At 48.8% G+C, this 16,605-nt stretch overlaps 1 protein-coding gene across 4 annotated transcripts in view; it reads left to right on the forward strand.

The window, feature by feature from the left end:
- Positions 1–16,605, forward strand: part of PTPRN2 (protein tyrosine phosphatase receptor type N2) — a 723,767-nt gene that overhangs the window by 279,358 nt on the left and 427,804 nt on the right. For all 4 annotated transcript variants that reach the window (XM_077849498.1, XM_077849499.1, XM_077849500.1 and 1 more), the window contains one exon: positions 11,873–12,233. In XM_077849498.1, coding sequence (XP_077705624.1) covers positions 11,873–12,233 — 361 coding nt within the window. The remainder of the gene's footprint in view (positions 1–11,872; positions 12,234–16,605) is intronic.

Consider the following 16,605-nt stretch of genomic DNA (forward strand, 5'->3'; position numbering starts at 1 on the left):
GCACCTGCTAGAATTTAAATTTCAGTTGAAATTTAAAAGAGCGTCCATACCACGTGTTGGCCAAGGGGTGGAGACATGGAACTGTTACCCACTGTGGGCTGAGATATGCCCACTCCATGATGCAGCCACTGTCACACTCCTCTCCAAGAGCCATCAGAGCTTTGTCCATTTGAAAACTGAACGTGAAAATTAACAAGACAGGAAACAACAAATGTTGGAGAGGATGTGGAGAAAGGGGAACCCTCTTGCACTGTTGGTGGGAATGTGAACTGGTGCAGCCACTCTGGAAAACTGTGTGGAGGTTCCTCAAAGAGTTAAAAATAGACCTGCCCTACGACCCAGCAATTGACTGTTGGGGATTTACCCCAAATATTCAGATGCAATGAAACACCGGGACACCTGCACCCCGATGTTTCTAGCAGCAATGTCCACAATAGCCAAACTGTGGAAGGAGCCTCGGTGTCCATCGACAGATGAATGGATAAAGAAGATGTGGTCTATGTATACAATGGAATATTCCTCAGCCATTAGAAACGACAAATACCCACCATTTGTTTCGACGTGGATGGAACTGGAGGGTATTATGCTGAGTGAAGTAAGTCAGTCGGAGAAGGACAAACATTATATGTTCTCATTAATTTGGAGAATATAAAAATGTGAAAGGGAAAGGAGAGAAAATGAGTGAAAATATCAGTGAGGGTGACAAAACAGGAGAGACACCTAACTCTGGGAAATCAAGAAGGGGCGATGGAAGGGGAGGAGGGCGGGGGGTTGGGGTGACTGGGTGATGGGCACTGAGCGGGGCACTTGGTGGGATGAGCACTGGGTGTTATATGTTGGCAGATTGAACTCCAATAAAAAAAATTAAAAAAGAAAAAAGAAAACTGAACGTGAATAGTCACGGCCGCTGTAACAGTAATTCCTAACAGCTGGAGAAGCTTGAATGCCTATCAACAAGCGAGTGAAGAAACAAGTGGCATGCGACTCAGCAGTTGAGATGGATGAATTATTGATGTGTGCCATAGCTCAGTGACTTTCCGGATCATTATGCTGACAGACAGAAAGAACATGCACACGCTTATAGTTTTATTTGTCCGCAGTGTGAGAAAATACAAAGTAGTGTAGGGGCGATGGAAAGGAAATCGATGGTTGCCCGAGGGTGAGGGATGGACACGGTGGGAAGGAAGTGTTAAAAGGGGAAGCGTGTACTCTTTGGGTGATTTGCATTCACTGCTTTTCCTCTGCTGATGGTTTCATAAGTATATGGTTGTGTTAAAACAAGTGTGTGCTGTTTATTGTGTGTCAGTTACACCCTAGTAAAGATGAAAAAGAAAAACAGCTGCGCCAGCCAACACAAAATATTGGGGAATTTTGAACAGATACCTCATTTGAAAAGACATGTAAGTGGCCAATAAGGGCATTAAAGGTGCTAGACATCATTATTCAGTGGGGAAAATACGGCGTAACACTGAGAAGAACTACTACTTCCTGTCCACTGGATTGGCTAAAATAAAAAAACTGATACCAACTCTTGGTGAGAATGTAAAGTAATAGGGGCTCTTGAATTAGGGGAAATATAAATTGTTACAGCCACTGCACTGGCAGATTCTTTACAGTTGAACACCCATCTGTCTTGCGACACATTAGAGGAAGGACAGGGTGTGTTCGTGGCAGCCATCTCCTCAGGGCCTCGGCCTGGAAACCAGCCAGGCATCCTCTGCTTCTGAGGAGGTGCCTCCTTAGCAAATCCGATCTGGGGCAGAGGTCAGGGTTCCCTCCTGCCCTCCTCTTAGCCGTGCTACTGAGACTAGTGTGTGCCAAGGCATGGAGCCCCGAGGACCGAGCCATATCCATGATGTTCATTTGGCTAAAACTTGCCTTCTCATGCCGATCTGTACCAATCTTCGGTGGGGAGCTGCGATCTCATGGTGGAGCGCTTCCCAGGTTTGTCCCACTGTGTCGGGAGGGGTGAAGCAGAGTTACTAAGGACTGCCATCCCACCCCACGCACTCAGCACTGAGCTCTATGGGCGGACAACCTACCTGTCTCTGCACGTTTGTCTGCCCACCTGGCAGGTGTGGAGCATCTGAGGCGTCAGTCAGCAGGGCGGGAGACCAGGTGGTGGCCACAACGTGGTATGTTTGCCCACACACCATCTCTCCCAGACCTGTGGCCTGACCCCATCCTGGCTCATGCTTCCACCTTCTGTCCTGTAGGACCCCAAGCCAGGTCCTGCCTAGAGCGAGGCAGCCAGCCCGGCCCTCCTGCAGCTGCCCTGCTGGTGGGAGAGGTCAGAGCATGAAGCCACGAAGCAGCTTTGTGAGGGGTCATTAGTCCTTGCTTTTCTTTCACGTTGGATCTGTGTGTGCAGAAGATCTTCTTTTTCTGTCCTTAGTTTTGATCTAACTTCCCATGTGACCGTGTGAGAGAAGCTTCTCCAGTGTTCTCTGACATTTGTCTGCTTCTCTCGTCTGGACTCTTGGGAGCAACTGGACAGACGGAAGAGCCTCAGCCTTGCAGTGTCAGGCTGACTGCACTTTCTGTAGACTTGTTCTTTGTGAGGATTGAAGTTCCCAGGGATGTTTCGTGGTTTATAGAGGGGGATGTGGAGGCCGAAGAGACAGAGTGACATGTCTACTTTCAAACTCTTACCTGGTGGCAGAGCCCTGAACTCTCGTCCAGAGTTTCATGTTTAGTCTTTAAGCCAACAATAAGGTCACCGGGTTTCCTCCTCCATACTCCATGGAACAGCAGGTCTGTCCCTTCCTCCAGACAGATCGAGGGTGAGTCTGAAGCCAGGTGCATGGGCTATGCCCCAGGCCCACTCCTCACTTGCCAGGACATCAGCTTTGTCTCTGTAAAATGCTGTGGCTGTGTCCACACCATAGGGTTGTTGAGAGGGTCAAAAAGAATTAAAACACATAAAACCAAAGAACAGCCTGGCAGCAGCACTCCAAGAGCAGAAAGCCCTTGGCGATGACCCGGATGTATCCTGGCAGTCACCCCCGGCAGCAGGCCTCTGACTCCATGCCTCATGCTCATCCCTGGGGACAGGACTGGGGATGCAGCTCTCGGCCTCAGTCCACTCCAGGTAACTTGTGAGCTGCTGTGTGTGAGGCTGTCTGGGCAGGTGCTGGGAAGGACAAGGTGCAAACTGGGTAGCAGGCAAAGTGGCTGTGACAGGGAGGAGCGGCAGGGTGGGTGGGGTAGGGAGGAGGAGCAGAGGTGTTGGCTTCGGACCACCTGCTGTTTCTAGGAGCATCCCACACAGGCATCATGCAGGATCATCCCACACACTCCCGATTTAAAACCCACAGCTCATATTACCCTCAACTTTCTGCAGAATTCACTGGTCCTGAGTTTAGAACTGAACATCTCTTCAAGCACATGGAGATTGTGAACTCTGTAAAAAGTGCCTGGGGACGATATTTTTAAGTGAAAGCTCTGGGTCTCAGCTGCAGAGAAAGACAGACCAGTGTGAGGCTCCCCTAAAGGCAGACATTTCTTTAGTCCTGGCAATGGTGCTCCTACGTGGGGCAGGCTGGCTGCTTGGAGCCTGAGGACCTGGGCAGGATAGCCTTCTCGGGAGAAGAAATGTGTGGGAAATATCAGAAAGGGAGACAGAACGTAAAGACTGCTAACTCTGGGAAACGAACTAGGGGTGGTAGAAGGGGAGGAGGGCGGGGGGTGGGAGTGAATGGGTGACGGGCACTGGGTGTTATTCTGTATGTTAGTAAATTGAACACCAATAAAAAAAAAAAAAAAAAAAAAAGGATAGCCTTCTCTGTGTTGGAGGAAGAGGTGGGGGGGAGGGGAGGGAAGGAGAGAGATGGGGAGAGGAGGGGAGGAGAGGGGAGAAGACAATGAGGGAGAGAGACAGAAGCAGAGACATTGACAGGGAGGAAGAGACCAGAATCTTCCTCTAAGGCCCAAGCACAGAAAAGCACAGCAGGGTAATCCCTTCTTTACATTGATGAATTGGAGGTGGGGGCCCCTGGCCCCCATGGGGATGCCAAATCTTGCCCATCCAGTGGCATGTGGGTCGCCTCAGTAGGAAGCCTGTGGATGGTCCCAGTGTTGTGGGCCTTGCTACTAGCAGCGAGCTCATCTCGATCAAGGGGCTTGTCAATGCTGCCTTCAGGCTGTGAGACAAATGGGGGACACTGCTGTGTGGTCAGAGGAGGCCTAGTCTATTTCCTAATTTGTTTTGGGTCCCCAGCCTACGAGCATACCTACAAAGCATTGGAGACCAGTGGAGAGACAGGAACCTCGTGCACTCCAGGTTTGCAACGTGAGGGTGGCTGAGAGCCTCCGGGCCTGCCTGGCTGTCCGAATCCATAATTGTACTGACTGGGCCTGGAGTGGGCAGGTGCCGGGAGAGGAGGGAGGACTGATGTCTGCTCTGGTGCCCGGGTACTGGTGAAGCTGGGAGGAAGGGGAGCTTCATGCCCATTCCAGGGGTGGGCAGAGGGGTGCCGGGTGGGCTGTGGCTCTAGAAAGGGCATCAGCCGGCTCCTCACAGCCGCTCTGATTTCCCTCTGACATCCAAGTCGATATGACTGGACCTCCTTACAAACAGACTTTGAATGTTACATAGTCTGTGACCTAATTCTTACTCCCGTCTGCGGTTTGTCTGAGACCTTCTTTCCCCAGAAGGTAGTCCAGAGAAGACGCACCACATCCTGGTGCTGGTGATGCTGCTGATGGAGATGATGAGGGTGCCGTGCTGAGGGTGCTAATGGTGGTGCTGCTGATGGAGGTGATGGGGGCACAGTGCTGAGGGTGGTGCTCGTACTGATGGTGATGATGTAGGTGAGGGCGCAGTGCTGAGAATGGTGACGGTACTGATGGTGGTATTGATGTAGGTTATGTGGGTGTAGTGATGCTGAGGGTGGAGATGGTACTGATGATGGTATTGATGTAGGTTATGTGGGTGTAGTGATGCTGAGGCTGGTGAAGGTACTGATGATGGTGTTGGAGGTGATGAGGACGCAGTACTGTGGGTGGTGTTGGTACTGATGGTGGTAATTATGGAGGTTACGGGGGTATAGTCATGCTGCGGGTCATGACCGCACTGATGGTGTTGCTGCTGATGTAGTTGATGATGGCGCAGTGCTGAGAGTGGTGATGGTACTGATGGTGGGATCATTATGGGGACCGTGTTTTTCAGAGGTGATGAATCGTGGTGGTGGTGATGATGCTACCACTACACGTGGATCACCTCCTCCAATTTGTGTGCTGAGCCTGGGGACCCACCCGTTCACTCCCTAATCCTTGGTCCTGCTGGAAGAAGGAAAGTAACTGTTTCCTGGGTTGGACATAGTGGGAGGGGGGCTCAGAGTGGCATGCGGAGGCCACTGTGCTGGTGGATCAGGCTGTCCCACAAGAGCAGTATGCCCCCAGTTTATTCAGAAGTTGGTTCTACTCCTCTCCTGCAGCCTCACTGTGGGTAAAGGACGTGCCAGGATGAATGTCATTTCAGGGCGACATTTGCCGGGCTGTGGTGGCTGTTCTCAGCTGCCTTTTTTTTTTTTTAATTTTTTTTCAATTTATTTATTTATGATAGTCACAGAGAGAGAGAGAGAGAGAGAGAGAGGCAAAGACACAGGCAGAGGGAGAAGCAGGCTCCATGCACCAGGAGCCCGATGTGGGATTTGATCCCAGGTCTCCAGGATCGCGCCCTGGGCCAAAGGCAGGCGCCAAACCGCTGCGCCACCCAGGGATCCCCTCAGCTGCCTTGATCAACGTGTCCTGTGCCAAGGATGCCCTGCAAGATTTCTCTAATGGGTGGCACAGAGAATAATGCACCGGAGTGGCCCTACCATGTGCCGGGAAGTGGCCAACTTTTGTCCCTTTATGTTGCTGATTTCCAGGTTTGGGCAACTACGGTCCTAAAGGGGTTTTAGCATTATTTTAGGGAACCTGACATCATCGGTTTGTTCAATTCAGACTTAAAACATCTTCCAAAGGGGGAGTGGCTTCTGCTCAGTCAGTCCGTGACTTCCTACTGTTTTTTTTTAATAATAAATTTATTTTTTATTGGTGTTCAATTTGCCAACATACAGTATAACACCCAGTGCTCATCCCGTCAAGTGCCCCCCTCAGTGCCCGTCACCCATTCATCCCCACGCCCCGCCCTCCTCCTCTTCCACCACCCCTAGTTCATTTCCCAGAGTTAGGAGTCTTCATGTTCATCTCCTTTTCTGATATTTCCTACCCATTTCTTCTCCCTTCCCTTCTATTCCCTTTCACTATTATTTATATTCCCCAAATGAATGAGATCACATAATGTTTGTCCTTCTCCGATTGACTATTTCACTCAGCATAATACCTACTGTTTTAAAGTAAAGGAAAGTCCCAGAAGGTAAAGTGAGTAACAGCAGTAATCACAGTAGGAGCGGTTGCCACTGGCTCTCCTGGCAGGCACTGTGCTGGTCATCCCCGTTTTGCAAATGACCCAGAGGTTAAATAAGCCACCCCAGCATGGTTCCTGGGGCTTGTGAGGTCAGAGGTGGGATTTATACCTGGGCGTCCAGCCCCACCCGCCGCTCTCTCCTCTAGGACCTGCCACCAGCGTGAGCCTACTCTTACTGTGAGTCTCCCAGCTGCCAGCGCTCCTACATGTAGGGTGGGGGCCCTGCCTCTGGGTCCCCTGAGCTCCCCTGAGGACACTATCGTGCTGCCTGTCCTTTGCAGAAGACCCAGTATGACCTGTAGAAACTGATGTTTCTCTGTTATTTCTACAGCTTGCCCACGGAAACACTCTTTTCCCCACTTCTAATTGGGTTCACGGATAAACAGACTCCAAAATAGACTGTTTGTCCCCATCGACTATATGGGTAATGTTCTCAGCAATTTGTTGTGCACGGTGCTCAGCCTGGTTTGTCCCTTACCTGGAGCCTTCCTCTTGGACCATAATTAAAAGCCCTTTGAATGGAAGCTGCGGGTTAGGCTGCACCTGTAGCAAAGAGGAGAGATGCTGGTGGGTACATTAATGAGGCACTTGAACACTCTCTGTGGCCCCCAGCACCATGACCTGACGGGGTGTTCAGAGGCAGCCTCTCTAAGCAGGAGTTGCAGCTGGGCTCAGGATTGACACTTGCACACAATTTGTGGGAAACTGCTGGAGGGGCTATTTGTGTGGTAGCATTTTATTTTCCTCTCCCTTTCCCTAATGAATCTCACTTCCCCCTTTTCTAAAGGAAAAACAGTTGATTTTAGCTGGTACTTGGACAACTTTAAACCATTGCGATGACCAACACCAAGGAAATACAAACGATTTTAAAAACATATTATGAACAGCTATACGCCAATAAATTAGGCAATCTAGAAGAAATGGACGCATTCCTGGAAAGCCACAAACTACCAAAACTGGAACAGGAAGAAATAGAAAACCTGAACAGGCCAATAACCAGGGAGGAAATTGAAGCAGTCATCAAAAACCTCCCAAGACACAAAAGGCCAGGGCCAGATGGCTTCCCAGGGGAATTCTATCAAACGTTTAAAGAAGAAATCATACCTATTCTACTAAAGCTGTTTGGAAAGATAGAAAGAGATGGAGTACTTCCAAATTCGTTCTATGAGGCCAGCATCACCTTAATTCCAAAATCAGACAAAGACCCCACCAAAAAAGAGAATTACAGACCAATATCCCTGATGAACATGGATGGATGCAAAAATTCTCAACAAGATACTAGCCAATAGGATCCAACAATACATTAAGAAAATTATTCACCATGACCAAGTAGGATTTATCCTCGGGACACAAGGCTGGTTCAACACTTGTAAAACAATCAATGTGATTCATCATATCAGCAAGAGAAAAACCAAGAACCATATGATCCTCTCATTAGATGCAGAGAGAACATTTGACAAATAACAGCATCCATTCCTGATCAAAACTCTTCAGAGTGTAGGGATGGAGGGAATATTCCTCAACCTCTTAAAAGCCATCTACGAAAAGCCCACAGCAAATATCATTCTCAATGGGGAAGCACTGGGAGCCTTTCCCCTAAGATCAGGAACAAGACAGGGATGTCCACTCTCACCACTGCTATTCAACATAGTACTGGAAGTCCTAGCCTCAGCAATCAGACAACAAAAAGACATTAAAGGCATTCAAATTGGCAAAGAAGAAGTCAAACTCTCCCTCTTCGCCGATATGATACTCTACATAGAAACCCCAAAAGTCTCCACCCCAAGATTGCTAGAACTCATACAGCAATTCGGTAGTGTGGCAGGATACAAAATCAATGCCCAGAAGTCAGTGGCATTTCTATACACTAACAATGAGACTGAAGAAAGAGAAATTAAGGAGTCAATCCCATTTACAATTGCACCCATAAGATAACTAGGAATAAACCTAACCAAAGAGGTAAAGGATCTATACCCTAAAAACTATAGAACACTTCTGAAAGACATTGAGGAAGACACAAAGAGATGGAAAAATATTCCATGCTCATGGATTGGCAGAATTAATATTGTGAAAATGTCAATGTTACCCAGGGCAATTTACACGTTTAATGCAACCCCTATCAAAATACCATGGACTGTCTTCAGAGAGTTAGAACAAATTATTTTAAGATTTGTGTGGAATCAGAAAAGACCCCGAATAGCCAGGGGAATTTTAAAAAAGAAAACCATATCTGGGGGCATCACAATGCCAGATTTCAGGTTGTACTACAAAGCTGTGGTCATCAAGACAGTGTGGTACTGGCACAAAAACAGACACATAGATCAATGGAACAGAATAGAGAACCCAGAAGTGGACCCTGAACTTTATGGTCAACTAATATTCGATAAAGGAGGAAAGACTATCCATTGGAAGAAAGACACTCTCTTCAATAAATGGTGTTGGGAAAATTGGACATCCACATGCAGAAGAATGAAACTAGACCACTCTCTTTCACCATACACAAAGATAAACTCAAAATGGATGAAAGATCTAAATGTGAGACAAGATTCCATCAAAATCCTAGAGGAGAACACAGGCAACACCCTTTTTGAACGTGGCCACTATAACTTCTTGCAAGATACATCCACGAAGGCAAAAGAAACAAAAGCAAAAATGAACTATTGGGACTTCATCAAGATAAGAAGCTTTTGCACAGCAAAGGATACAGTCAACAAAACTAAAAGACAACCTACAGAATGGGAGAAGATACTTGCAAATGACGTATCAGATAAAGGGCTAGTTTCCAAGATCTATAAAGAACTTATTAAACTCAACACCAAAGAAACAAACAATCCAATCATGAAATGGGCAAAAGACATGAAGAGAAATCTCACAGAGGAAGACATAGACATGGCCAACACGCACATGAGAAAATGCTCTGCATCACTTGCCATCAGGGAAATACAAATCAAAACCACAATGAGATACCACCTCACAGCAGTGAGAATGGGGAACATTAACAAGGCAGGAAACCACAAATGTTGGAGAGGATGTGGAGAAAGGAGAACCCTCTTGCACTGTTGGTGGGAATGTGAACTGGTGCAGCCACTCTGGAAAACTGTGTGGGGGTTCCTCAAAGAGTTAAAAATAGATCTGCCCTTCGACCCAGCAATTGCACTGTTGGGAATTTACCCCAAAGATACAGATGCAGTTAAACGCCGGGACACCTGCACCCCGATGCTTATAGCAGCAATGGCCACAATAACCAAACTGTGGAAGGAGCCTCGGTGTCCATCGAAAGATGAATGGATAAAGAAGATGTGGTTTATGTATACAATGAAATATTACTCAGCCATTAGAAATGACAAATATCCACCATTTGCTTCGACGTGGATGGAACTGGAGGGTATTATGCTGAGTGAAGTAAGTCAATCAGAGAAGGACAAACCTTATATGTTCTCATTTATTTGGGGAATATAAATAATAGTGAAAGAGAATAGGAGGGAATTGAGAAGAAATGGGTAGGAAATATCAGAAAGGGAGACAGAACATAAAGACTCCTAACTCTAGGAAATGAACTAGGGATGGTGGAAGGGGAGGAGGGCAGGGCGTGGGGGTGAATGGGTGACTTGCACTGAGGGGGGCACTTGACGGGATGAGCATTGGGTGTTATTCTGTATGTTGGCAAATTGAATACCAATAAAAAATACATTTATTATTAAAAAAATAAACCATTTCAATGAATAAAGTGACATTGTTTGAGACATAAAAACCATCTCAGAGGTGATGTCCAGGCTCCTTTGATGGAAATTGAGTCTCAGGAGGTCAACAGATTTGCTCAAGTTCACATATGAGAACAGTAACGAGAGCCCCTATCAACCCTAGTTTTCGGATTTTTGACTTGCTGCCCCCTAAATCTCTCTTGGAAGACTGAACCCACATATCTTTGAAAATAGCCAGACTTGGGAGTCTGAACCATGTGGCTTAAATTCAGTGATGGCCGCACATCTTAACTAGATCCCAAGATCTGCTCACCACTGACTTGACATTGATCTTGGTCCCCAGCGAGGTGCGTTTAGAAAATGTGAATGGGCAAGATTTTAAAAATGTATGATTCATGGAGCCATTGCAGACCACAAAGGGGACTCTGAATAATCCCGGGACAGCTATAACTTCCCTGAGAATCTTCACGTTGGAAATGTCTATGTTGGAAATGTCTATGAGATTTTGATGGTCTCATAGTCGGAAGTAGAACAGTGAAATTCCTAACATGTTTATGGCTGTTCCAGGGTGAGGACCACTAGGCCTCGATTTGTCTAATAGCAAGAGTCTGATGAGAAGGTCCCCTCCTGGGAAAATGGACTCCGTGAATGAGGAGGGCCTACAGGTGGGGACTCCGTAAGAGGCCGTGCTGGTTGGATCGTGGACTTCGTATCACATCTAGTGGTTAAAAGGGAGATAGAAAGGAGTTGGAGTGAAGTGAAGACCATAAGACAGAGAGGTAGGTGCTTCTACTGAAAGACAGAGTCAGTCACGGTTAGAGAGCTATTTTTGCAGCAACAACAAACACCAGGGCAGGTGACGGCCCTGGAGAAACCTTTCTCTGCATAAGAGAGAAGGCCATGAAGAGATGCTCCACGTCGTTAACTGTCGGGGAAATGTGAACCACAGCCTCATTACGCCACCCCATCACTCCCACTGAGGGCTGCAAGGAAGCAGATGGCTGATGACAAGTGCTGGCCAGGAGCAAGGGATACGAGTCTTCACACTTTGCCAGCGGGAGCGTAACGCGGTGCACCATGTTGGAATCATCCTGGTGTGCAGAGATGCCATACTACCTGGAAGTTTCATGTCTGGGCATAAATCCAAGAGAATTGGAAACATGTGTCCCCCCAAAACTGGTAGATGGACGTTCATAGTAGTATTATTCCTAATGGCCCCCAATGAGAAACCACCCAACTGATAGAAATCACCCCGACTGATAGAAAACGTGCTTTCTCTGTCCAACAGTGTTTTTTTCAGCCACAGGAAGGAATGCAGTACTGGGTGTGCTGGGAAAGGCCACATGGTGTACGAGTCCGTTAACATGACCCGTCCCAAACGATGACTCCGTAGATACAGAAAGTGGACAGGTGGTTGCCTTGGGCTGGGGGAACGGGGACGAGTGCGAGGTTTCTTCTGGGGTGATCAAAACATTCTGGAATGAATGACCGTGTGGTGCTCTCACTACCTGAATATACTGAAAACACCGAGTCGGGTATATTTTGTGGTCTGTGAATTCCGTTTCCATAAAGCTGATGTTAGGAAACCAGTGCCAGATGGATACGGGCCTTGGAGTTTGGTCTTTTGGGCCTAAGGATTGGGGTGGGCATTTCAGAGATGCTGGTGCCACCTGGAGCCTTGAGCACTGAGGTCAGACGCCCTCTCATGTGGTTGACCCGGAGGCTTACCTGCTGTGTTTGATCCTTGGCCCTGCAGGGTGAGGATCCCCGTGCGGACGGCGTTCTGACCTTCATGGCGCAGACCTCTGCCCTGACTTATGCTCCAGGGCCCCGAGCCAATCACCCCGGGGGCCGCCCTTTATGGACCCGTGGCCAGCTGCAGCCTGACGAGCTCAGCCCCAAGGTGGATGGTGGTACCGACAGGCAGAGCCTGGTTGCTGCACTGAGCACCTCTGCAGCTCGGAAGTCCCCAGCACCCCACAGTGAAGGCGACCTGGGGCCCCAAAACATGCCACGTGCACCCTGGAAAGCAGCAAGGGTCCTTTCGTCCCCGGAAGCCCTGCAGAAATGGCCTTCACCTCCAGGAGACCCCAAGAACCCCCCTGCCTTGGGCGATGGTAAGTCAGCCTCCCAGCCCCCTGGGTTTTTGTTGTTTCTGTTCCTCTGGCTCCCGCCCAGGGCCAGTCCTTTGTACTCTGCCCATCCTGGAAATGGCTTGTGATGTGGCAGCGTTGCCCCCTGGGTCCTGGCTGAAGCCAGTGGGGTGTGAGGAAGGGCCACCCACCCTCCCGTTCTCTGCTGCTATAGCAGAGAAGATGGACCTAGTCGTACCCGGCGGGGTGGCGGGGGCAAAGGGGGCAGGAAAGGGCCCTTCCGGGGTGGCTGAGGCACGGCTGTGTGGGCCCTGGCCCTGCAGTGTCCGTCTCATTGCTTCACTGATGAAGGTGCTGCAATAGGGAAACATGGCCAGATATGGCACCCAGGCCATGTTGGCTACAGAACGTTTTGGAAAATGGAGCATGACGGCGTTTGGATTCAGCATAGGTCACGCCCACACTCCTTCTGGTCCAATGCTGGCCACCTCAAAGAGTTATGGTTGTTTCCTGTCCCCAGAAGGACCCAGTCTGAAGCTAACACCACCCACCCACAGTGAGGGCACCATTCAGGCTTTCAAAGTGACTAGCTTTCCATGCCGCTCCTTTGGGGCTGTCATGCAAGTTATGCCATTGCACCCTGTCCAAGGAAAGGGGTACGGACTGGCTCCCACGGCTCCATCTCTGGTGTCTTTATCTTCTAGCAGCCTTGTTCTAAGACCATAAAATAGAAAATGAGACTGATAAAATAGGTCTTTGTCTTTGAAGATACACAAATAATAAAATTGAGCAGAGAGAAGGGTTTTTAAACTTCTAAAAAATGAATCGAGAATCACATTAACACCAGCAGTTGGTTTTCTCTAAGTGACGCCTTAATTGGATTTGCTCTGGCAGTCATCTTTTAAACCTATGGCTGCTTTTCAGCTAAGTAGGTCCCTTGTTCTCTCTCTCTCTCTCTGTCCACAAAGCCATGATGACACCTTCTAAATGGAAGGAATGCAAAGTCATAATCAGAGGGAGGCGCGTGTGGCCGTTACCAGTGCTTTCTTCTCATACTCGTCTTGGGAAAGAATGCAGACTGTGCACTTGCTTGCCCATGAGTGCACCGCTGGTGCGACAGGTGCTCCTCTGAGGAAGGCTGCCACCTGGACCAGCACCTCTCCCTCCTCTGGGGGCTGCTTCTCCTCTGCGTTAAGCTGTGTGCTGCTCAGAGGAATCCCTTTCCCTGGCCTGCTGCCTTCTGCACCCTCCTAAGAACCAGACTCTCTTGGGGGTTGGGGGGGGCATCATCCGCTGATTTGGCTTTCCCATTGTCATTGCACCTTCCATCCCCCTGACTCAGCCTCCCCTGACGCCCCTGCTGTGAACATGCTGCAGAAATTCACGCCCAGCCACCCTCTGGCCACCCACCCACCAGCCACCCTCCGGACACCTTCCGGCCACCCACTGGCCACCCTCGGGCCAGGCAGTGGCCTCTGCGCCCATGTCTAGGCCCTCTCCGTGGTGCTGACCACCCGTGTGCTCTCGAGCTCCAGACTTTCCGATAGGGGCTACTTGTCTCTGTAACCACCCCTCTCTGTCTCCTTTCTATCTCCTATGACAAAAAACCCCCACTTATCAGCTACTTCTGTCCTAATTACTGGACATAGTGAGCCCCTACCGAGGGGACTTAAGTCCATTAGAGAGCCAGATGTGTTCATGGAACGTGGCGTACTCTGTGTGTCTGCTGCTGCCCGGGGTGGGGAGGGGGAGGGCTTCCTGCCTCCCTGTTATTTTGGCACCTCCCATTCTTCTTGGTGTCTCCCAAGGTGCTGACCTTTGAGAACATAGTCTCTGAAAACACTCTCCACGCTCCTCTGACCCTTATTAACTGCATTTTTTTTCCATGCTGACTTGCAATGTTGGTTATCTTCTTATGTACATGGTCTTCCCAGCTGCACTGTGTGCTTTAAAAAGAGACATGTAAAGTGTCAATCATGATGTGAATAGAGAACCATAAGATGAACCTTGTGTGCTGCATCCTGGGGCTTTAGCAAAGGGCAGCTCCTGCTCTCTCCTGCTACTTCTGTGCACCAGTCACCATCCCCCCCTCAGCTGGTCCCATCTGTATCTCAGTACCACATTGCAGGAAGCTGAGAATGCATGTACAACCCTAACCACAATAGTCTTACCATGTACTAAAATAAGTACTAGTGTCTTAATATCATTACCCAATCAGCAGTCATGTTTCTTAGTGGTCACGAATGTTCTTCACAGTTGTTTTGTTTTGGTTTTGAAGCAGGATCCAGAGAAGAGAGCCATTGAAGTGGCAGGTCTATAACCCTGCAGAAGGGTTCTCCCCTTCTTCTTCCTTTCCTTACATTTTTTATTTATTTTATTTATTTATTTAGTTATTTTTCTAACAACATTTTTTTTAAAAACACATTTTCTCGTAGAGTTTTTCACATTCTGGATTTTGCTGATTGTGTCCTGAGATAACACGTACCTTGTTCCTTTGCTTTGTACTTTGTGTGAACCTGGAGCTGTAGGGGCTAGCCCAGAGATTTGACCGTGGTGTTCACTGCCCAGCAAGAAGGCTTCAGAGGCCATGACAATGTGCCCTTCTGTGAGGAGGACACAGTATCCTGTGGTTGTTTTTTTTTTTTTTTTTTTAAGATTTTTAAGTTTATTTATTCATGAGAGACACAGAGAGAGAGAGGCAGAGACATAGGCAAAGGGAGAAGCAGGCTCCATGCAGGGAGCCTGACGCGGTACTTGATCCCAGGACCCCGGGGTCACACCCTGAGCTGAAGGCAGACACTCACCTGCTGAGCCCCCTGGGCGTCCCTTCTGTGGTTGTTTTAGCACCTGTAGCCAAGGGCTGCCCGACCTTGCTGGCAGACTTCGGCTTGGCCGTTTGAACGTGATGAGCTTGTGGCACCGTACCTTCCCCAGAACACATCTCACAGGGTGTGGCGTGCGGTCATTTGATAAATGCTTCTCTCCCCTCGTGGACTGGCAGCTTCGGAAGATGGCACACCCTCCCCTGTCCCTGTCTACATCCCAGCACCCGGAGCCTGTTTGCTGAGTGAATGAGCCAGTAGGTTCTTCCATGTAAACAGCCTCATTTGATTTTCATATCACCCTTAAAATACCGTATTATTTTCAGCCTCATTTTGCTGTTTAGGAAGCTGCAGCTCAGAGGCTAAATGGTAGCACTCACCTCGATGTCAGGTCATGGAAGACAGAACTGGGGTCACCCTGACATCAGGTCACTGAGAACAGAGTTGAGGTCACCCCCATGGTCAAGTCACCAAAGACAGAGTTGGGGTCACTCCGACATCAGGTCACTGAGGACAGGATTGGGTCTCCTAAGAGGCAACTGTATTAAATATAGATTTGAACACAGTTTACTTTGTTTCTCTGGCTAATTGTACCTGGATTCTAAAGCTGTAAATAACCTTTCAGCTGCACAGTTTAGCTTTCTCTGCTGTGCAGAAGCATGTACCTCATAATTACTGAACTCTACATTGAAGCTAAGTATGTACTATATTGAATTAAATGAATTTTTTAAAAAAGTGTGTGCTGTCCTCTAGTGGGAGTAGCATAGAGAAGATCACGTGGCAAGGTGTCCAGTGTCGGAGGGTAAAGATTTCTCTTCTTACATATTTAGTGGAAAAGACCACCTTTCCTCTAAATTTGCAGTCCAGAGGCTTCCTGAAAGTAACTCTCTGCCTCAGTGCACTCCTGGGATTTAGCTGTTCAGGGAGCCGACCGCCTGGAGACCTCCGGTGCCACTGGCCAAACAGCCGTGGCCCTGTAGAACGTGCGTGCCGGTGGATTCAGTGCCTCTGGGCACAGCGTCTCCATGGGCCATTCTCTGCAGAAACCCTGTTTCTCTGGAAGCAACTGCCGGCATGTCAGAGGGGAGGGTTCCACAACCCCTCAGGGTGGTACGGCCTGGCCGGCTGGGTGTCCCAGAGCTCTGGGGCATGGCTACCTGGAAGTGGGTGGTGCTGAGGGCCAGGAGCACCTGTGTGACCCCGCAACGAGGCTGCTGTCTGCAGCACGGTCGAGTCCTACCGCAACACCAAGTTCAGGTTTTGCATTGAACCAGGGGAAGACCCCACATACCCATCACCAAGGAAGTGATGGAGAAATCCACCTAATTTGTGTGGCAAATACTCATTTGGTAAAAATTTTGGGTAGAAAAGAGGCTCTCTTCCTTCAGTCACTTGTTAGCGACACCTTATCCTCTTAAAAAGCTTTACGGCGGGGTAAGCCTGAAAGGAAAGGAGACAGCATGGGGCAGGGCTCCCAAGCATGGTTTAAGCTTCCCTTGTCTGGCCTTGGCCATGAGGGACAGAGCCCTGGTGGCCGCCCACATGCGAACTCCTCCATAGACTGTCGTCTGTGT

Source organism: Canis aureus, chromosome 15, assembly GCF_053574225.1.
Source record: "Canis aureus isolate CA01 chromosome 15, VMU_Caureus_v.1.0, whole genome shotgun sequence".
In the NCBI taxonomy this organism is placed as follows: domain Eukaryota; kingdom Metazoa; phylum Chordata; class Mammalia; order Carnivora; family Canidae; genus Canis; species Canis aureus.